The sequence below is a fragment of the Vicugna pacos genome, chromosome 1, assembly GCF_048564905.1.
Source record: "Vicugna pacos chromosome 1, VicPac4, whole genome shotgun sequence".
In the NCBI taxonomy this organism is placed as follows: Eukaryota; Metazoa; Chordata; class Mammalia; order Artiodactyla; family Camelidae; genus Vicugna; species Vicugna pacos.
Genome location: NC_132987.1, coordinates 32,637,500 through 32,660,664, shown reverse-complemented (window position 1 = coordinate 32,660,664; position 23,165 = coordinate 32,637,500). Strand labels below are relative to the sequence as shown.

At 40.2% G+C, this 23,165-nt stretch overlaps 2 protein-coding genes across 14 annotated transcripts in view; one reads left to right on the top strand and one right to left on the bottom strand.

Annotated features, from left to right (window-relative positions):
* Window positions 1–23,165, top strand: part of VEPH1 (ventricular zone expressed PH domain containing 1) — a 269,370-nt gene that overhangs the window by 40,048 nt on the left and 206,157 nt on the right. For all 13 annotated transcript variants that reach the window (XM_072959777.1, XM_072959772.1, XM_072959740.1 and 10 more), the window contains exons 5-6: window positions 13,770–13,936; window positions 22,789–22,998. In XM_072959777.1, the coding sequence (XP_072815878.1) occupies window positions 13,770–13,936; window positions 22,789–22,998 (377 nt within the window). The remainder of the gene's footprint in view (window positions 1–13,769; window positions 13,937–22,788; window positions 22,999–23,165) is intronic.
* PTX3 (pentraxin 3) lies at window positions 860–7,014 on the bottom strand. The gene is made up of 3 exons (XM_072959806.1): window positions 6,700–7,014; window positions 5,839–6,243; window positions 860–2,083 (listed from the first exon to the last, which is right to left on the bottom strand). Exons 1-3 carry the CDS (start codon window positions 6,827–6,829, stop codon window positions 1,470–1,472), a joined length of 1,149 nt encoding a protein of 382 aa, XP_072815907.1. The 5' UTR covers window positions 6,830–7,014; the 3' UTR covers window positions 860–1,469.

The following is a 23,165-nucleotide window of genomic DNA, read 5'->3' as shown; positions in this document are numbered from 1 at the left end:
ATACTGATACCAAGAGTATCCTCAAAGATTCCTAGATTTGTGGAAATTCATTGCTGAAAGAGACTAAGAATCCAACCCCCTCATTTTACTGAGAAATCTCAGAGGAGTTACGTAATTTGTCTAAGGACATCAGGCTAGTTACAAAATGTGGTTGGATAATTACTCCCGGTCCCCTCCTCCAAAACTCACAAACAGGAAATTGTAGTTGTTCAGGTCCTGTCTTTAGGTGGACATATCATCACTGTGATTCTACCATATTTCCTACTGATATTCAGAAGTTGCTTTGTGATGTTCTTCTGTTAGCCCTTGCATAGCCTCTACAGGAGGAAAACATTAGTGTGGCAGAGTTATCGCCCCATCTGCAGGATGAAGGGACTTGACCATACTCTCCTTTATGCATAAGTAAGAGAATGGGATGTGCATTAAGGGCAGAAGTCATTGTTTCTTTTCCAGATTTTTAGATCTCCCCAATAACAGTCCTAAGCCATCTCTTGCAGGAATCGTGTATCTGAGGAACTCTGGTAATTCATGTTTGTTTCCCATGTTACATAGGACAGAAAGTTGTATATGCTCATAGCATCATCAAATTGGAAGGAATCATTATTTCTTCAATTCCTTGATTTCTCAGTTGAGAAAACTAAAACCCAGAGAGATGAATTGACTTAGCCAAGATCATATTTCTTGCTTATGATTTATAGGAAGCCTAAGCTTAAAACAACTCCACAGTTTGTTGCTAACAAAATTAATGATTAGTATTTACATAATAGATTAGTATCTGAAAACTAACTGCCTGCTTCAGATAAAAAAAGAAAAATGTGAATTTCCTTGCAGACATTTTAAATTAATAGACAGCATGGACTAGTTTTATAAAATATTTTATTTAAAGTAGAGCTTTACAAAAATAGTCTTAATAAAATTAATACAAAACCATCTTACAATATAACTTATATAACTATCTTCTCAAAAAAGTGACATTTGATTATAACACATAAACTACATTTGTATTTGTTAAGTCACATTGTAGTATAAATATGTTTTATCATCATTTTTTTGTAATAAGGTATATACCAGTAACAATGAACAATGGATAACAAATGTTATTTTATTATTCTTCCAATGTAAAATTCATCTCTGGCCAAAACAAAGTTTACCAAAGAAAAGTAAAACAATTGTCCTTCTGTTCAACTATACAGTCCTTTTTAATTATTTGAGAGTTTCTCTGACAAGGACACAGCATTAATCTGAAAGCACCATGGCATCAAGTCTAGTAACAATATCCCCAAAAGCCTTCTCCAATGTCTCCCCTTTGACTGTTTATTCAGCATTTTGCCAAGATAAATATCTCTCAGCTCTCTCCTTCATTAGTCTCAAGTGTTCTTAATATGCATTGAGGTTTTCAGACCTTCCCAACTGGCACCTGTTTAAAATGTGAGTTTCTTTCTTTGGCTTCAAGTAGAGTTTCACAACACTTAGGAAACATACTGAGCTCCTCCGTGGGGCTGAATCTCCGTGACTCCCCACCCAACCACATTGCCCCGGATGTGACAAGACTCCTCTCCTCCAGTCTTTCTTATCTCCTCATTGCTGAGAACATGATCCCAGATATTGAAGCCTGTGAGTCTTCCAGAAAAGGCTAATGTTTCATCAAAGCCACCGCCCATGCAGCAGCCATTCTTTTCTTGGCCAATCTGCAGGATTCCTCCCTCAGGAACAATGTGACCCGTAGCCATGTCGACTATGGTGGCCACCAGTTCACCATTTACCCAGAAGGACATGCGCCCTTCCTCTGAATTCCAGGTGCTGCACAGATGGGTCCACATTCCCAGGGAAATCACGGTGTCGGCAACCAGTCTGTTTTCCTCTCCACCCACCACAAGCACAATGGACTGATAGGTGAGGTACAGCTGGATCTCATATGGATTCCTCTTTGTGCCATAGGAAAACAGAATGGTTTTGTTTAATACATCTGTGGCTTTGACCCAGATGCAGGCACTGAAAGCATCAAGTTTCATTGGTGTCGCCGGATGCACGCTTGCAAAAATCTTTTTGGAACGCATGGGGAATAAAATCGCTGTTTCACAACCTAGAGTAGCAGGAAAGTAAGAATATAAGAGTAAATATAAACTCATTCCAAAGTGATTCTGGCAGTTAGGTATTTTAGCGTGGGCCTTTTCATGACTACAGTTGAAAACTAATGCTGCATCATATTATGACTTAAGGGGCCCCAGTTGCAATCTCTGTAGAGCAAAGAAAACAGGAATAAGGAAAGCCAACTGTCTCATTCAATGAAGCATCTAAATGGAGAAGGCGGCACACAGAGGAGCCAAATCGTTCAGACCCACAGAATAATGAAAACCATGCTTTAATAACTACTTCCCTTCCCAAGTAGCTTATTTTGTTACAGCTTTTTAAAAAAGTGTTGAATCACTATGTGTTAACTCCAAATAATGACACTTGTAATTTCCAAAAACTTAAAGCCAAGCTAGTTTCCCTCCCATTGACTTTATCAAGCTCCTAGAACTAACACCTGTGAGATTCATTGGGCCCAGCTAATCTGGCCATTAACATGTGTTTTTCAACAAAACTCTAGGACAGTCAGGTTGTTGCTGAATACATTTGAATAAATCACATATTCTCAGATATCTGTAAACTTTGCAAAGTTTGTAGAGAACTACCTTTGAAAGACAACAGTGTATAAATAATGATGACTAACTCTTATCGGGTACTCACTATGTGCCAGATACTGCTCTAATCCCTTTGTCATTTTAATCCTCATATCAACCCTAAGAGGTGGTCTTACTAGTCCCATTTTACAGATTGAAAAAACACTGAGGCACAGAGTGCTAAGTAGTGTGGCTATGCTGACGTAGCTGGTAAGTGGTAAAACTGGGGTTTGAAACTGGGCACTCTGGCTGCAGAAGCCACACCCTTAACCAGCACACTGCATTGCCTCTTAATGGTAGAAGAACCCCGGGATTTGGCTAAAAGAGCTGGAATTCAGTTTGTTTATTACGAGTAAGCTGTGTAGCTTTTTATGAATCCCACGATCTCTCCAAGCTTTACAGTTATCTGTCAAAGTCTCTTCCATTTCCCTCCTAATATTCTCCAAGTCGGTAAGCAGCAAGTATGTAGCACTTGAGAAGAGCTGTGCAGACCAAAGATATGCTTAAAAATTCTCACATTATCCACATGCTTATAAATACTATTTAAGCCATAACAGAAACCTTTAAGGAAGAGTGAATTCTTCCAACAGGCTGGATGAAGAACATTTCTGCTATTATACACTTAAGAGACTTTCAAACTTGAGTGTTGAGAGCTCAGTAAACTCCCGCCTCTGTCTACCTCCAGGTCACATGGCCAATCAGGGAGCTGGAGATGCTTCAGTGAAGACCTTCTAGGTATCTTTAGGAAAGGATGTGCTAGAACCTTTGACAGGTGAACTCTGCTTTATTCTAACCTCATATATGTATAAAAGACTAGATGAAGAAAGAATGTTTAAAACGTGAGTTAGGGCTAGGTAGACACTGCTTTAAAAAGCAAACTCTCAGAGCATTTAAAGACTAACTGGTGAATAGACGGAACTTGCAGGAACCAAATGTCCATGCAAAGTGTGGTAAACTAAGTTAACCACCTGCAAGTGGCTGAGGGCCAGTTTCCATCCCCCCCCAAATTAAGTAGATGTGGTCCTTATCCTTTAGAAATAGTCAAAGAAGATATTGAAATTCAGAAAACCCTATAATAGTAACTAATACAGAAGCACAAAATTGGTCTTGTCATACTTTGGTATTGATTTTTCACTGAATAATTTGAATTTCTGAAGATTTTTTAAAAATGAATTTTTAATGAGGCATTCTTTTTTCAAGTGAAATTGATAGGTGCATGCTTTTTTAGCTATGTTATTTAAATCAAAGATCATGGAACAAAAGATCACCATATACATGGGCATTTGAGATATTCTCTGTAATGTTTCAGTAAAGTAGTGTTTGAGAGGGAGCCTACTGCAATCTAATTAACTGATTTCCTGTTTAAATAAGCCCAGGCAGTCAGGATTGCATTCCAAAGCCTTCCTTGATTGCCTCTTAGAGAACCAGCTTCCCCTGTAGGCTGCACTGGTTATGTGAGTTCATGGAGTGGAACTGCATGCTGGCAGGTTTTTTTGTGGCATCTTTTGGAGGCCAGTGATTGAGGCCCTTGATATGTCTTTAAAATGTCAGAAACTCTCTCATGAAATGGCTTTTAACTAATAGGTTTTTCTGATTATATTATCAAAGACCAAGCAGAATTAAAACCAGGTTCTTAAGAGGCCGGCAACAGAATGATTAGGAATCCCTTAGGAGCCAAGCTGGCAGGAAACCAAGAGAGGAGAAATCAAAGCATGTGGGTAAAACTAATGTGGATGTAATAAGAAATTAACATTTTAAAATTCAGAAATACATTCCTCTTCTGCTCTAGCTAGTATACAGAGGTAAAGGTGAAAATTAGTGTAATTCTTCAGTTTTTCTGGTATGTGATATGCACAGTGATTCTATGTTGTTTGCAAAAGACAAGAAATTCCATCCATTAAAACAGCCAAAGAATTATAATTTGTCTTCTTGCCGCTTACATTGAGGATCTATTGTATATTTGTTTTTAGGGGTTTTCTCCCTCTGAAGCCCTATTTAATATATATTTTTTAAATGCTCTGTACTGATAAACCGTCCTCAAATATTTAGGAAAGACAAATATGATATTCTGGTATGCTTTCTGCAATTTTAAATGAAACGTGCTCTCATGTTTAAATGAAACATGCTTGATTCTTTCTCCTACCCCATCCAATAAGAGTTGTTTTACTGGACATATAAGAAAGGATGGCACTATTTGTAATTGCTTTCTGTTCAAAGGATGCTCAGGAAAAGTGTAAGTTATATTTTCTTATCTAGGACACAGATTTTCTAATACAACCGACAAATGATAGTTACATCATTATTTCTTGGAAATTTTGACTTAAAAAGGAGTGTTATGTGACTCCAAATCTTTCCTTTATTTCTTTGAAATGTATGATGTCTGGCCCACTTGTGTTCGCAAATTCACATAGTATGACAGGAGACTTTGACAAGTTGCATCTGGTTTGAACTGCCTCTGTCCTGTTTCACCCTGATCTTCCATATCCCTGGGGTGGCCCGAGGTACCAATTGGCTCTCACATCTGACTGTCCCACTTTGGATTCGTCAGCTGCTCGTGGTTTATTCCAAATCTCACATCCTTGGGCCTCCACTCTCGCGCTCATTTCATAGAACCAGCGCTGAGGATACACCCCTCAGGAGATCAGATTCAGCCTCAAGTCTGGTTCAGCCCAGAGATTGGAAAACATCCCTAAAAATTAGGCTGGCCCCCGAAATAGTGCGGGGAATCAGAGCTCCCCTAAAAAGAGAGGCAGGCTAAAATTAGAAGAAGTGGAAATCCCTAACGGAGGGAAGCTGGACATCGAGAGAGGTCAGGGTTATAACGGGCCAATAGAGCTCCTGCAATGCCTGGTCGGATCGTGTGTCAGTTCGGGGGCCCTTTACGTGTATTTCAAGACTGTGATGGTTACGTGCACAGCTATCTTCTGGGTTGCTCGGTACTGGAGACTACTTTTGAAAGCAATTTTTCCGCCTTAAATGGTGTGTCCGACCTCTGTGATTGTGCGTGGAGAAGCAGAAGGGGTGTGTGTGTGTGTGTGTGTGTATGTGTATGTGTATGTGTGTGTGTTTTCTCCCACTAAAGCCTCCCCTTGAGAGTTGATCGATTCAGCTTCCCACACCGCGCGCTCCGAGAACAAAGCCGCGCGGGGTTCCCCGCCCGACCGGGGGTCCTTACCTGCCGGCAGCCAGCGCCCGGCCGCCCAGTCCCGCACCGCTCGGAGATCCGCCCGCGTCAGCCGCAGCTCCTCAAGCACCGCGCTCAGGGCCCGCCCCTCCTCCTGCTGCGGCCGCGGCACCCCGGCTTCCTCCAGCCGCGCCAGCCTGCGCCCGGCATCGCGGCTCGCCTGCAGCAGCTCGTCCAGCGCCCGGGCCAGCCTGGCCTCTGTGGGGGCCGCCGGTGCGCACGGCCTCCCCAGGCTGCCCGCCAGCCGGCCAAGCTCGGCCCGCAGGTTCTGCAACTCCCCGCGGAGGACGTCGTCGGTGGCCTGCAGCAGCATGCCCTCCCGCATCTGCGAGTTCTCCAGCATGATGAAGAGCTTGTCCCACTTGGAGTGCTCCCGATTGCAGTCGCATGGCGTGGCTAGAGAGCGGGACATACATGTTACCAACCCTCCCAGGCCTTCCTTGGGTGTGCTTTGTAAAAAGCCGACCTCCCTTAGGGGTCCCAAGTTACAGCCCGTGCCCAGCACCCCCTTCCCTATAAGTACACCTCCAAAAAAACAACGTGTAGATATCTCTAGCATGACAGAAACCACGCAGGTATATATTAAGTTGAACTTTATGAAATTGCTGTTCCTGGAGCTCAAAACAGGCGAGTATGGGCAATTTCCTATGGTTCGACCCATTAGTATGTATGACAGAAAAAAACTTTTTGAAACCTCCCCCTTTCCTAACGTGCTTCTCTCTTTTGTAAAACAAACTAATTTCGGGGGGAGGGTGTTATTTCATTGGCTACTATATATATATAAAAACATTTAGACCCAACGAGGTGGATATGTAATTAGGGTTAGCAGAGAAACAGTTAAAATGAACTTACGGTCCTCAGTGGGATGGAGTCCATTGTCTATTTCGTTGTCCAAATTCACATACATGAGCTCATAATCATCCGAGTTCTCGGCCGACACTGCAGACCAGAGAACACAAAACAGAATCACAGGGAGACGCATTGCTGGAGAGACAAAGTTCTTCCCACGGCTGGCGGGAGGGAACGAGGCAAGAAGCTCTCAAGTGAGCAGAGGAGAGCAGAGAAGAGTGAGAGTGAGAGGCAGGAGCCGAGAGCCCTCAATAAATACTGGGGAAAGTCTGAATGGGGATGAATGAGTAATGCCAGTGGCACCGCGTTAACGGGAGTTCCCCGGTATTGGGTGGGGGGATGGGGCTGGAGGGGGAAGGGTGAAGGAGACGTGGATGTTGCACAATAGTGAACCACAAAGGTTTACACTGAAGTCAGATTAATTGAAGGAGGGTCAGAGGGGAAAGAACGGGGGAAACTGGGCCAGGATTGTCCCCCTGAGGATTAGCTGTTGTAACTTGAATTGGTAGCCCTGAGGGATGAGAGAGGAGGGGGGTTATGGGGAGAAATAATTCAACAGGCACAGAGGTATGAAAGCAAGAGCATCATTTCAGCATTTTGTGAGGGCTCTCATTATTTCACAATCCTTTATGTATAGAAAACTTTTTTCACTTTTTCTTTGTACATAGTTTTACAGTCTAAGCTGTAAAGGTTACTCTGATTTCAAGATAAACCAACGCAGTAAGAATTTGTATGGCTCTAGAAGCCAGGTCCATTCCAAATTATCCCATCTTTAATCCTCCTGGAGTTGCAACTGTATTTCTATAAACATACTTTTTTTTTTTATAACAAACAGAAAAACTGGTAAACCTAAAATGAGGAACTGGGAGGAAAAGAATAAACTGATTTTAAGTGTGTTTCTTTTTATAACCTGGTATTATATGGAAATTATATTATTTCACTAGGCTTAGAGTCAAAGATCATGTTTTTAAATTTAGAAATTCTTGTTTATGCCAATATATAGAGATCTACATAAGCTGAAAACTGTCCTGAACAAAACACCTAGACATATGTTTACCTTAGAATAATAGTAAAAACTTTAAATGTACAAATATACTCTCAATAAAGTAAGGGAAATATCCAGAGGCCAAAGATAGGGAAACCAAAACAGACCAATAAGCCTAAGAGCTGGTGCTAGGCAGCCCCTGGAGGGGAGGTGGAGTCGGGGAGAGGATATCAGTTCTGCAACAACCAAGCATTAATAGCCATGTGGGAGAAGGCTTAGGCCAGAGTAGGGAGTTACAGATTGGATTTCAGTAGCTATAGCTCCCACTCTGCCCTGGCACAAGAAAGTGAGAAGTAGGTATGTCTCTTTGATTGAATTCTGCAGGGTCTCTAAGAGTTTGTGACTTTGGCCCTGTCCTTATACATGTTTGAGATTCAAATGTATACTATCTGTAACAGTAAAAGTAAATTCCTAATTAAATATATTTATTTAAACATGTGAGGAAACAATCCACCATAAATGAGACCCAGCAGAAACCAAAAGGGATTAGATACCCCTCTCTCAAGAATTTGATTTATTTAAAATATCAGCTAGAAGCTAGAAAATAAGTGTGTTTAAAATTATTTAAGATCTACAAGAGGGAATTGGAAACATTAAAAAAGAAAAAGATTAGGCCTATATGTTTAAAGAACCAAATATAATTTCTGGAATTAAAAAAAAAGTTAATTGAAATTGTAAAACACCTCGAGGAATGGATTAAATGGCAAATTAGGCAAAGCTGAAGAAACTATTAAGGAACTGGAAGAAAGGTCTAAGAAAATAATCCAAAATCTACTCAGTAAGTTCAGTAAAGCATTCTCAAATCATTTCATTGTTCAGAATGATAGCAAAATTGATTTTTCTTTGTTAGTTCAAGGATGTTTATATTTTAAAGGACAACCACCAAAACCAAAAGGAAATAAAATGTCCAAATAGAAGGTATAGAGTGAGTTTAAAAAAAAAAGCTTGATTTATTCAACAAAAAGTAGTGAAGAAAGGAAGAAAAGCATAGACAAAGCAAAGGAAATAAAAAGCATAGCATAACATAAAATAAAAACAAATATACCAGTAATCACCATAAATATTAATGAAACAAACTTTCCAGTTAAGAGACAAAGATTGTTATATAGAAATATTTTTTAAGTTCAACTACATGTCACTTACAAGAGTTGCACATAAGATATAAGAATCTAGAAATCTTGAAAACAAAATTTAAAAGTGATGAGAGAATATACCAAACAAGTGCTATTTAAAAAAGGTTGCATAGCTATATATATATCAGCCAAAAATAGACTTTAAGGCAAAGAGAATAATTATGATAAAAGAAACACTTTACCAGGAAGATAGCTCAGAATTATCTGATAACAAAGTTTCAAAAAATATATACCTCAAATTGACAAACTTATAAGGGAAAATGAACAAGTCCATAATCATAAAGGGAGATTTTAATTTACTTCTCATAACTGATAAGTCCATTTCTGTCTTAACTGATCATTCAGATGCCAAAAAACCTGCTAAAGGATACAGAAATTTAAACTACATAATTTAAAGTTTGATGTAATGAAATGTATACAGCATCGCCCAAAAGGTTTGATAAGCAAATTCTACCAAACAAGGAACACATAATCCCCATTTTATATAAACTACCTCTGAGACTAGAGTGCAGGAATGCACTAAATTGTTTTTATATGTCTAGTAAATATGATACCAAAAAGAGACAAGGACAGTACAAGAAAGGAAAACTGTAAGCCAGTCTCATTTAGGAATATAGATGCAAAAGCTCTAAATAAAATATTAGCCAAAGGGATCCAGCAATGTATTCATAAAAATAATCATAACCAAGTTGGGCGTATGCCAAGAGTACAAGATTGATTAAACATTAGACTATTCATTAATTTATTACATTAGCAATTTAAAGAGGAAATCATATGATTATGTCAACAGATACAGAAAAATCATTTAATAAAATTCAGCACTCATTCATGTTCAAACTAGGAAAAAGACAGGAACTTAAACTAATAAAATGTGAATACCAAAAATGTACAGAGACATACATACATTATGGTGAATCTTTAGAAACATATTTGTAATTGAAGTATAGTCAGTTTACAATACATCAATTATTTCTGGTGCACAGCATAATGTTTTAGTCATACATATACAGACATATATTCGTTTTCATATTTTTCATTATAGGTTACTATAAGATATTATAGTTCCTTGTGCTATACAGTGTAAACTTGTTTATCTAGTTACTTTCTTAATACAGCAGATGAATAGAAAATAACTTTAAAAAAATAAAAACTTTCATTTACAATAGCAACAACAAATATGGAATACCTAAGAATGAATTTAATGAAAGATACATGAGGCACAGCTAATACCACAAAACTTTTTTTTTTTAATTGAAGTACCATTAGTTACAGTGTGTCGATTTCTGGTGCGCAGCACAATGTCCCAGTCATGCATATACATGAATATATGCATTTTCATATTTTTTTCATTAAAGTTTATTACAAGATACTGAACACAGTTCCCTGTGCTATGTACAGCAGACACTGTTTTAAAATCCATTTTTATAGTATCACAAAACTTTGAAAGACATTAAAAACTTACATAGAAAAATAGATCATGTACTTGTATGAGAAAACTCAGTTTCAGAGATGTCAGTTATCCCAAATTAGTCTATATATTCAATGTGAAAAAAAAATCCTACCCTAGTTTTTCGAGGAAGTTAACAAACTAATGGTAACATTTACATAAAGGAGCCAAGAGGAATTTGAAGTAGAAGATGAAGAAATTTGCCCTATGAGATATAATGATTTATTGTAAGTTATTATAATTAAGAAAATGTATAATTGGTGAAGGTATGATAAATAGTCAGAAACAGACCCAGATGCATGGAAAACTTTATATATAAAAGAGGTAGTACAGATTAGAAAGGAAACAACTGGCCACTCAAATTGATATGGGACATTTGTTCATATACACACAAATATGTATATATAAGGAACTTCTACGAATCAGTAAGAAAACAGACATCACAATCGGAATAGGCAAAGGATATGAATGGCCAGATCATGGCAGAGGAAATAACCTGAAAACATATAAAAAGGATGCTGAGTCTCACAAGTAATTAAAGAAATGAAAATTAAAACAAGATATGAGGGATCATCTCACACCCCATCAGCCTGGCAAAAACCAGTGTCTGTCAAGACCAAATGTTGGCAAAGATGCAGAGCAACAGAAACACTCTTGTTCCTAGTGGGTATGTAAACTTATAATCATGGTGGTAGGCATACTAATGATCCCCCAAAGATGTCCACATCTTTGCCCAGATGGGCCCACTGTCATCACAAGGATTCTTAAAAGTGGAAGAGAGGCAGAAGAGATATTCAGAGGAAGAGGTATGGTGAAGGAAACGGAGTCAGAGAGATGCTATGTTGCTGACTTTGAAAATGGAGGAAGGAGACCCCAAACAAGGATTGCTGGGTAGAAGCTAGAAAAACCAAAAAACAGATTCCTTCCTCCAACCTCCAGGAAGTAACCCAGCCCTTCTAATACCTGGAGTTTAGCCTGGTGAGACTCATGTCAAGCTTCTGTATTATAGAAATTTAAGATAATAAGCTTGAGTTATTTGGGGCTACAAGTTTTTGGTAATTTCTTATGGCAGCTATAGAAAACTATTACAACTATGTTGCAAAGAAATTTTGGAACATCTAGAAACTTAAGTCCCAGGGACAAACCCACTGCTTTGCTACTTAATTATGTGGTCTCGGGACTATCAGCATCACCTGAGAGCTTGTTAGAAATTCAGATTCTCAAGCCCTGCTGAATCAGTATCTGTGTGTTTTAACAGTTTGCGCAGGTAATTTCTAAGCACATTAATCTCAGAAGCAGTACCCAAGGGAGTATCTCCCATTTATGCAGAAAGAAATAGGTATAAAAATTGCAGTATTACTGATGAAAGCACATCATAACAATAATAATAATAATAAAAATCTTTCAACCATAGGGTGTATGAATAAGTTTTTGCATACTTATACAATGGAATTCCATACAGCTGTGAGAATAAATGAAGGAGAGCTTCTTGAATATAAAATTTCAACATAATGTTGATGGGGGTGGAGAACTATGTTGCACAGAGATATAGACAATATGATACTATTGATATAAAATTTTAAAGCACGTAAAACAACACTATAAATGCTTATTATATAAACACATGCAATTAAAGTGTAAAAACATTCATGAAGGTGATAAATACCAATCTCAGGATGGTGGATGCCTCTGGGGAGAAAAGGAAATGAACGGGATGGGAAGCAGTTATGACACAAGGTTAACTTTTGACAAAGTTGGTTGGTAGGCACACCTGTGGTCCTTATATTATTGCCTACATTTGTCTAATGGCTTGAAATATTTCATAATTAAAAAGAGCATATTAGCTTATGAATGAAATTTATGGGATTTCTACACCGAGTGTCTTCATCAGTTTCTAATTCAAGTACACCAGAAATTGATACAACACTGTAAACTGACTATACTTCAATAAAAATATATATATCCCCAAAATTTTTATTTTTGTGTTATTTGATCAAAAGTCAAGTCAGCTAAAAATGACTAACCTGAGTTTTCCCCGTTCAAGGTTCCCAGGCCTTCAATGAGCACTGTACTGAAAAACCTTGCACTAGTTGCCTGTCTTCAATTTTAATGACAGTTCCATTCATTGTGACCCTTTCCCCCAATTGATCAGTATGTCTACATAACTGAGGTCTCTGAGCTAATGGGCCCTGTATAGATAAGGAATTACATTTGTAATTCCTGATCTTTTAAGAAAAAGCTCTTAGTAAAAATAAACAGAAAACAAACAAAATAAAACAATATTTTCCACATTTTTAAAGATGAAAACCGTGAATATTTTGAATACCTTGTACTCTGTGGGCATGTGACTAAAATCTGTTCGAGACTGATTTCATGAGCCATATGCTGAAAAAGCAATTCTCATTATTTATCATCACCCAAATATATTCACTTTGATCCAGAATCACCCTTTCATTAAATTTAGTCATTGATATTCTAAATATTTTGTCTTTCTTTCCTTAATCCTCATATCTAAATGTCCCTTTATATTCAGGCATGTCCCCAATATTTGGTAAGTTTCTACATATGTGCAATCACTGCTTATTTGATTCTTTCTCTGTATGTCTTCTATATACCAAGATAAATTTAAAGTAAAGAGAGGCAAGAAAATTCTTTTTCAGGAAATCCTTAGAAACAAATTCTGAGACATTTTAGTACTTGAGAGGATTTTTTGAAAAATTCATACCATAAAGTGATAAGCAGATGTTTCCCATATGTTGTTTGCAGATAAGTCCCATAGCTTGTCATATTTTTCCTTCAGATTCTGACATCTTAAACCCAGTTGTCCATACAGGTCTTTGAGGCAAATCACGTGTGACAAATAAACTGAGTCTAAACTTCCCTTGAAATAGTACAGAAATTGGGAATTTAAATTTGCATTGCTACTTAGTTCTAACTATTCATGAAAACAAGGAATAGTTTCCATATATCAATTGTCTGAATCATGCCTCCATATCTCTTAGGAGCACGAATACATTCCTCTGCACTTTTTTGTTGTTGTTGTTCAGTTTCATTAAGATTCATGCTCATAACACTGCTTAGTTTTCATTTAAACAGCATCCAAATATTTCTCGTCAGGAATTCTTTATCGGAATTGTTTCCTTTTCAAGGGTGTGGTCTGGTTACTGTCAAATTTTCTTTTCCCCATGGTGCATTACTCAGGAAAATTTTTCATTAGATTATAATGCTGATCATATCATAAAATATTCACTTTTATGGAATCTATTTAAATCATCCTTTAGTGATTTTTCAGAATAAGGTACCATGTCATTTTTAGCAGGCGATTTGGCCATCAGTTTGTACTATTTCATATGTGAGGAAGTACAAAATTTATTGCACTGATAATAATGGTATTTCTATTGCTCATGGGCTGATAAAGTCATCATTCCCATTTTTGTTCCTTCAACAGGTAATGTCATGTTGTTGAGGGTGTTACCTGCTGTGTATGATAAGCAGCCTCAGCCAATTAACAGACACCTGACAGAACTCCTAGCCTTGATGTCTCAGCTGGAACAACCAGAACAGTACCATCTTCTACGGCTTTTGCACGTAGCTGCAAAGAGGAAGCAACCAGAGGTAAAAAGTACATCATATACATGATGGTCCACACATCTGGGCATATTTCTGGGTATGTGGACAGGATGTGCACTTCTAGTTTCCTCTCTCATGTATCCATGTATACCCATCTTTACATGAAAGCACTCATTCACTTTTTCTAGAATCATGAAAGTGAGGAGGTAGTGGCAGAAGTTGGGTACTGTCCTAGAGTTCTCTAGAGAAACAGAACCAATTTTTTACATATATTCTTATATGTATATATATATACATATAAGAAATATGGAGTTGGCTTGTGTGATTATGAGGCTAAGAAGTCCCACAATCTGCTGTCTGCAAGTTGAGGACCCGAGAGAGTAAGTGAGTGGTATTGTCCAAGTCCAGGTCCAAGGGTCTAGGACCAGAGGGTTGAGGGTGTAAGTCCCAGACCGAGGCCAGGGGAGGACTGATGTCCCAGCTCAAGCAGTCAAATACAGATCTTCAACAGATGGGATGAGACCCACTCACAGAAGGGCAAGGCGGCAATCTGCTTTCTCATTCTACTGATTTAGATGCCAGTCTCATCTTTAGACCCACAGAGGGAGTGGCATCGGGCCAGACTTTGAAGTTTTGTGTCAGGTAGAACAGAGGGGCAAAGGGCCTTCAGGAAGTGGGGTGGGGTCAGAAGACCTGGACACTGGATGGGGTCCCTGATTCTGCCTTCTTACAAGTTCTCAGGTGATGCTGCTCCCCCTGCTGCTTCAGGGACCACACTTTGAGCAGCAAGGCTAGAGACTGGGCAGAGAACCGGGGACTTCTCTGTTACTTGGTGTGCATCTTTACTTTTGCCCTTAAAACAATATATTATCATTATTTTTGTGTGTCTTTTCCTTTCAGTACACTTTAAACAACTTGAGGAGTTGTATCTGCATATCTGTATGAACGCCTTCTTAGCATAGTGCTGGGCGCATGGTAGGATTTTAATCAAAAGTTGTTAAATTCAGAAATGAATTAATGAACAAAAGAGATCAAAGAGAGTGGAGACCATGAAGAACAAAGAAAAAGATCTATTTGGTCTCCAAAGGGGGAAAGTGATCCAACAGAGCCAAGATCTAGAGAAGTCAAGGAGACTGGAGGTGGGATTTGACCTTGGATTTGGTAGCTGGGGAGTCACCAGTGACCCACGAGGAGCAGTGTCTGTGGGGGTGGAGTGGAGGATGGCAGGTGTCTATTATGGATTGTACCTGGAAGGGAAGGGTAGGAAATGACTGTAGGAGTGTGGGAGTTTAGAGGAAATAAGGAGGGTTAAAAATATCCAATAAGAATAAAATGATTGAAGATGTGGGAGAAAATATTAGATAGAACAGTTGCTGAAGGAAGTCAGGGAGTCAATTCCAGAGCACCTGTGGAGAAATCAATTTCGGAAAAGATTAAGTACAGAAAGGACAGGCAAGGCTACAGTAGAGTTTGGGCAGGGAGTGGAGTTGAGGGATCACTGGGTCACCTAAAAGAGGGTTCAGAGTGGAGGGAACAGACTGGGTTGTGTATTCCTTTTCTGAGCTGCTGTAACAATGCCACAAATGTAGACAAATGTATTATCTTACAATTCTGGCCATCTGAAGTCCAACGTAGGTCAACAGGCCCACATTTGTTCTGGAGAATCTGTTTCTTTGCCCTTTCCAACTTTGAGAGGCTGTCTGCACCCCGTGGCTCATGGCCTGCATCATTCTTACCTTTGCTTTTCCCATCACATCTTCTCTGACTCTGACCCTCCCCCACTCTTCTAAGGCTCTTGCAGTTACACTGGGGCCACCCAGATGAGCCCAGATTATCTGTCTCAAGACCCTTTACTTAATCACATCTACAAAGTCCCTTTTGCTGTGTAAGGAAGTATTTTTCACAGGTTCTGGGACTTAGGTTGTGGACATCTTTAGGGAGTCATTATTCTGCCTACCACAGATAGAGTCTGGGGACCAGGTCATATGGGGAATAGTGAGGGGTGGCTAACTGGCCAAACTTGGTTTGCTAAAGGAGGCAGGTGGCATGCCATTTTATCTGAAGCCTGAGAGCAAAAGCAAAACAAACAAAGCTTTTAGAAAAGCAGGTTCAATAAAAGTTCAAGGGGGATCTGGGGAGAATAAGTTAATTCGCCTTATTTCCCATGGGGTTAAGGCCGGGCAAAAAGGTAAATGAAACCAGGAGGAGGCTCACTTATAGGAAGGGGGAAGGGAAAGGCCTTGGGGCCACCTGACCAAAAAGGTGGGGTCTAAGGGTGCGGGCAACACCACATGTGACATTCAAAGAGGTCTCACCAGACCCCTGGTTACAGGCCTTCTATGGCTGCCCAGAGACTCGGGAAAGGACTATGAGGCTGTTTAAAACCAGGCCCCTAACCACTGCCTGGCCTCATAGAACTACTTTAACACCAACACCTCAAACAACTGTACAGTCCCAGGGACCACAGATGAGAATTCTCTCTTGGGGCGCTGAGTTTTTACATATATGCTATGTTCTCCACCTGGAATGTTCTTCCCTTCCACCACCACCTTTTCTGGGCCCACTATTTCTGGTCCTTTAGACAGCTGCATAGATGGCCCTTTCTTGCCAGGAATCCTCTCTGACTTCTTTCTTACCTAATCTCTGACATGGCAAATTTCACATTGTAATGAATTTGTCTCTGCTGGTCTCTCTCCCTCTGGACCACCTTGGCTGTGATGCAAATGCTTGAGACACGAGGACCATCTTGGCACATCACTGTGTCCTTAGTGCCTGGCATAGTACAGAAGTCACTCCACAAATATTTCTTAATACAGATGAGTTAGTATTAGTACCTAAATTTGCAGAGGGTTTTATTATTCACAAAGGACTTTTATTTTAACATCTAATATCTCATTTAATCCTACCCATTACTCTATGATGTGTTATTTTTCTCTCCATTTTACACCAATCAAAATAGATGCTTTGAGAGGTTAACTTGCCCCCATCACGCAGGTAGTAAGAGGTAAGTGACAGGTCCAGGACTCTGACTCCCAACCCCTTCCTCTCCCAGCCTAGGGGAGTAATGAGCAGCCTCCACTTGAGAAGGCCACAAGGGGAGTGTTCCCAGGTTACAGGAGGCAGGGGAGGATGGTCAAGGGGCACCAAGAGTGGCTGAGCTCATGCCAAGTACCAGGCACTGTGTAGGTGTTTTATAGATGTGATCTCACTTGTTCCCTACAACAACCGTTTCATTTTGTAAACAGAGAAGTTGAAGTTTGGAAAGGTTAAGAACAGTGCTGCTACCAAGGTGTGATGACCCCCTCATCTTTATCAGCCCCTCCAATTTTCAGATAGGCAATGTCCATGTCTTCCACAGGTCATTACGTTCACACTGCGCTCCCCCCCACCCCCACCCCCTTAGGCTGCCATTTACAGAAAATCTGGGCTGACACTGGTTAGGGAACATACAGAGAAGATTGAGCTACCTCATTATTCCAGTCTAATTACAACCACTGAAATGTTTTGACTTCAACACACTAAAAAAGTGAGACTGTAAGGCTGTGGCTTGTGAAGCAAAGGGGAGAGTCAGGATACAGTAGAAGATGGTGGTCAGAAAGGTGAGCTAAACAAGAAAAGGAGGGGAATTGGAAGGAAGAAATAAGTGAGGGGGAAAGCAGATTCCTGTAGATACAGTGGGTGCTGAGTGTAGATCCCAGAATGAGGAACAGAGAGTTATGAAACACCCATAGTGATGTGAACGGACCCCACCTGGACCAGGATCCTAACTGGTGGGAAGAAGTTGTGACGGGGGCACCACCTGACCCTTTGTTTCCCATCAGCACTTCTGTTCATATTAAAGCAGCCCCAACCCCCACTTGCCTCCTTCAGCTCTTAGTGAGCTCACAGTTGATTGCTGAGACATGCAGGCTGTGATCTAGAGAAATCCCTGATTCACCTCCTCTCTCTCATGTTCATCAGTTAAACAGCAGGCAAGGGGAATGGGAGGGATACAGAGGAGGGTCTACTGAGAGAGGAAAATGAAGTAACAAAAATCAGAACTGCAGGCTGAGGCTTTTAATATAAGTCTAGTTAATTTAGTTTCGGGTGAAATAAGAGGCTAAATGAGGAGGGTTTTGACTTTGCGAAATTTGGATTAAAGGGGGTCTTTTCTTACTGCATGATAGCTGGGCCAGTGCTCTGTAACTTGGAGACACACTGAGCAGGTTCTCCACAGAAGGCAAGGTGCAGGAATGTTTCACTCTTCCTTGAGTGCCCTCCTCACTACCTACCCCTTGTGTGACCAGTGATAACATGGTTTTCCAGGGCTGGAGGGTCAACAGTTTGTCCTTGAAAAAAATCTTCTCTGTGTATGGCCGTGAGATTGTGAAGGTGGCATAGCTTCAACATCCATCCATCTGTGAGTTTCTGATGTTGCTGCCTCAGCAGGTGGGGTCCCTTCCTCCATCACTGCCCTCTGGACATCCCTCTTTTAGGAAACTCTCCTTCCTAGATGGAGGGAGGCAGTTCCTGGCTAGTGACTCACGGCTGGAAGATCCAGAGAGTTCTTGGAGTCCATTTATAGGAAAAGACTGGGTGGTCAGTTTTCCAAGTGGCCTTCTGGGGCTGAGTATGTATTCTTGGCTGCCAAAAATCATGCTGTAACCTAGCCAATGAAAGGAACAGAATTTAGTAACACATACGCGCATATCTGTTATTATCCCCAGGACGTGGGCTTCCAGCCCTAACCAAACAGAGAAGAGTGGCAGGATGTGGCAAGTTTAGCCCTCTATTGATTAATGTCCAGACCCAGAAGAACTGGTTCTGTGGCCTGGTCCCTAGAAATGAGTCATTTTCTAGGATTTTCTCTCAGCAGCGTGGAGCATTCCTATTCACATACCTAATCCTACCGCACCTAACACCACATCACCAAGCCGTCAGTCCTCAGAGGTCACTTTTGGTATTTCTTTAAAATGAGAAGGCAGTTGAAAAAACATTAAGAAGATAGAGTGATGGAATATATAGACTGTTCTAAAACAGTCTTTGGAACAAAACCTTGGTTTTCAGAATTTATATTTTGTTGGCATGGTGGGAGTAAGTAGTAACTGGAAAGAGTGGCAGTTACAGATTTCTGGAAACTAACAGAGATTGTTAATGCTAGCCAAATTAACTGAAAGAGAAAATTGAGCCTGAGGACTAATTTAAGAGGGAGTATGCACACACACGTACACACACGTACACATACACAATAGCTCTACCTTTTATTCTATACATAAGCATTTAAACGTCACTTGCTGTCAATTAAGTTATGGTGCTATGTTTTCAGATGCTCTGTTTTCAGGTGCCCATGGCCTGGGGTGATAAGATATATCCACAAAACTTCAGTTCAGTGACAAGATGCCACACTTGTCAGCAGACTGCTCTGGAAGACAGAAAAGGCAGTAATTAAATCTGCTCCGGAAGGACCAGAAAAGCCAGGGATAGGCCCCTTCCCTGGATTACTTGCTTTATACAGTTCTGTTTGGCCCTCTTCTACCTGGGCCTGGGAGCACCATTCATACATACTTCCTTGCCTACTAAACATAGTCCAGATAACTGGACCTTGGAATCCCTTTCCTATAGATCTCCATCCGGCTTCCAGGGCTTGTGTAAGGCCTGGTCCCTGGGTCTGTTTTCCCAAGGACAGGCCATGCCCACAGTGTGACCCCATAGGTCAGAGGGGCAGCCTAGATGAGCTTGCATATGTGGGCTGGGGTATCCACATACATGCATAGGAGACTCCTTGAGGGCAAAGCCAGGGGTAGGAAGAGAAGGGAGGGGCAAGGGATGGGAGCGAGGGCTCATTTCTCCCTGTTCCTCCTACAGGGGACCTTAACATTCTAAGTCTAAATCAAGCCTCCCAGATTGCTGTAAAGGTGTATATGTCAGGTGAGAGGAGAGACCATTGTACAAGGCTGCTGAATATTTAAGTGTGTGGTCTGGGGGAGCCTCCTTTTGTACTCTAGCCCCAGGTCCTACATCTGTTAGAGTGGGCTAGAGGGAAGGCCTCCCAGAAGTAGAGCTATTTGAGATCAGCTTTGAAAGTATGAGTTTTCTCCATGTCCAGTCCACGGTGGGTGGTCAGTGGCATGGTGTTGGGTCAGAAGGTTCATGGGGGAAAAGGCAGCAGATATACCCATCAATGAGGAAGACCCTGGAATGCCGTGGCATTGGGATTCCAGCCATGGGCCGTGGGAAATCTTTCCTTCCTCCTTTCTTTCTTTTCCTTTTAACTTTCTTTTATAGATTTGGGATGTATGGCTAGAGTTTAAATTAAATTGTCATGACTGGAAGCACATGTCATTAAGGCCTTGGTGTCCCAGGATTAGGACATGAAGAGTAAGGACTGGGAAATGGAATTTTACAGAATGGGACAGGAAATGTGTAAGCAGTTTCCATTTCTAAAAGCTTCAGGCTAAGTACACTGCCCTGACCTGGATCTGCTGGCTGACACTTCTGTCAGAGGTGCCAGGGACCTCTCATGGTTTCTCCTGAAGGGCATACAATCACCTGCAATGCACAGGCAGCTTTTATTGAATTGTCCATTCTTATGTGCTATTTACCAGAAACTAACCCTGTCATATCAGTACTTGTTATGAAGTACTTGTTATGAAGTACTGATATGAATATGAAGTTTAAATTTATACATAGGATAATTTTACTGATCTCAAAACTATCTTCTTTTATATCCCCATTGGTTATGATGTATATGATACATGGTAGATATATGTTTAAACATTATGTACGAGTATTCAAGTGCTATGGTATGGAGTGGTATGGGGGTTATCCAAAAACTACCCTATAAATCATGTAGATTTGCCTTCCTTTTATTTGTGCCTCGGGTATCTATCAGCTCACCATCTGGCCAGGCTCTGTGCTACAAAATAGAAACGATTCTTGACCTTGTAGACCTTTCAGTCTAGTCTGCAAGACAAGCATTAGACCAGCAATAAGAAGGAAGCATGAAGGTAGAAGCTTTAGCAGGGACACAAGACTGAGGGAGGAAGAGGCGGGGAGTTGAGGAAGACTTTTTAAAGGAAATAACAGCTAATCTGAAGCCTCAAGAATGATAGGGAATTATCTAACAAAATTGGGCCAGTAAGAATTACAGGCAGAGTGAATGACGGGAATAAAATTCAAGACACAAAAGAAAACTTAGCAGGTCAAGAACATTTTTCAAAATCCAACTTGGTGGAAATGTGATATGTGATGGGATCTGGATGGGGAGAGAGTAGAATACGTGGGTGGGGAGGTAAGTCTGGAAGATGGATGGGAGTCCGTTCAGAAAAGGGGTGTTGAGCCTCTGACTTGAGAGCAATGGGAAATTAGGGAAGTATTTTAAGCAGGGAAGAGTCACATTGTGTCCACAGGGTGGAGAAGGATTTGGATGGGCAAGACCAAAGTCAGGGAGAACAATGAGGAGGCTGTTGGAATAACCAAAGTGCAGGGTGATTAGATCAGTGGGCTCAGCTTAAATATCCCTGCTGAGAAGACTTCCCTGACCCCCAGCCTAAATCAGGGCTCCAGACTGTCTCTCATAGCCCCTGTATTTTCTCTACATGACATTTTTTAAACTTGTAATTATGTATTTATGTAGTAATTGTTTTTACTGAATATCTCCTTTACTAGATAATGAATTATTCCACGAAGACAGGAACCTGTTAGACTTGTTAGCAACTATAACTCCAGCACCTAGAATAGTCCTTTGCAAATGGGAAGAACTCAATAAATATTTGTTAATGTGAATGAACAGATGAATGGAAATGGAGGAAAGTGGATCTGTCTGTGGGATACTTGGGCAGTGGACTTGGCAATTGCTCAGATAAAGCTGATGATAAGGGAAAAAACAATAGTCAAGAATGATTTCCAGACTTCTGGCTTAAGTAGCCATGCAGATGATGATGTCATTTATGGGGAAAAGAGACACTGGAGGCTAGCAAGGTGGGAAAAGCAGGTTTTTGGCAAGGGGTGGATTATGAGTCCAGCAGGTTGAGCTGTGTATCAGACTCCATTTTAATACTGGAAGCTACATTTCAAGACCCTTACCAAAATGGCAACAAACCAAAACAGCAAACCAATAACAAACAAAAGAAATAAGCATGGTAAAAGTATGGATGGGCAAATAGTTTGTACTTTTATTGTTCAGTTTTCCACAGGTTGACCTTTCTAATTATTTTACCTTAGCAGACAAAACAGTTCACTAAGTTGTTGGTATGCAATGTGTCTGTTAACATAGAGACTTTATTCCACAAAGAGCCGCCTTTTCCTTAATATGAATTATTGCATCTTTGTATTGATAAAAGCATTAAAAATCAAGAAAAACAGATTAGAATATTGAGAACATGGTAGAAATAATTTTACTTTAATAATTGTTTAATCTTACTACATTTTTGTGATCAAAATGGAAGGTTGAAGAAAATGGAAGAGCTCTTTCCTGCTTTCTTATTTTTATTATTAAATATTTCCATACCACATTTCTCCAATTTGAAGGCTTTGATTAAAGTCATCGTTAAGGATCTCTTGCATACTTTTATTGTCCTTTAAATTGAATTGCTCATGATGATTTGAAGGAAAGATAGCACTCCTGATGAGAACATAACACATCAAAATTTGACTTTAAAAGAGCAGCGTTTAGGCATTTTGTAGCCTTCACTCTTCAATAGCAGAGCACAGATTTAAATATAAAGCAAAAGAATCTGAAGCCTCTGAAATTTTATTGTAAAGTTTAAATTCCAGACTTAGAAGATTTGCTTGAGTTCTGACAAGAGTAATAATCTCAGAGTTCAGACTGAATACAAAAAACATTAGTTTGATTCTGACTTAATTAACTTTCCTCTTTGTTTCTCTTTCTTCCCTCCTCTTCTCTTTTCTTTCTGTAGGTGGTTCAGAAGTGTATTCCTTTCCTAATCGAGCATTTGAAGGATTCAACCCATAATGACATCATCCTAAGTATCCTCACAGAGATAGCAGGCTATGAGCCAGTGGCTTTGAGCAGTTTTCTTCCAATGCTGAGAGAGATTGGTGAGAGATTCCCCTACCTCACTGGACAAATGGCAAGAATCTATGGAGCTGTTGGACATGTGGATGAAGTAAGTTTGGCTTTTTTTCCTCTCCATTTCACCTAATCTGTTGGAGCTCTATGACCTACAAGTTTGTCCCCAGACTTCTGAGTGTTTCCGTTTCTTTGTCAAATGTTTTGCATTGACAGCAGCCTCTGGATCAAGGGCATGTTGTAGCAGGGCTATGTGGAAAGTTT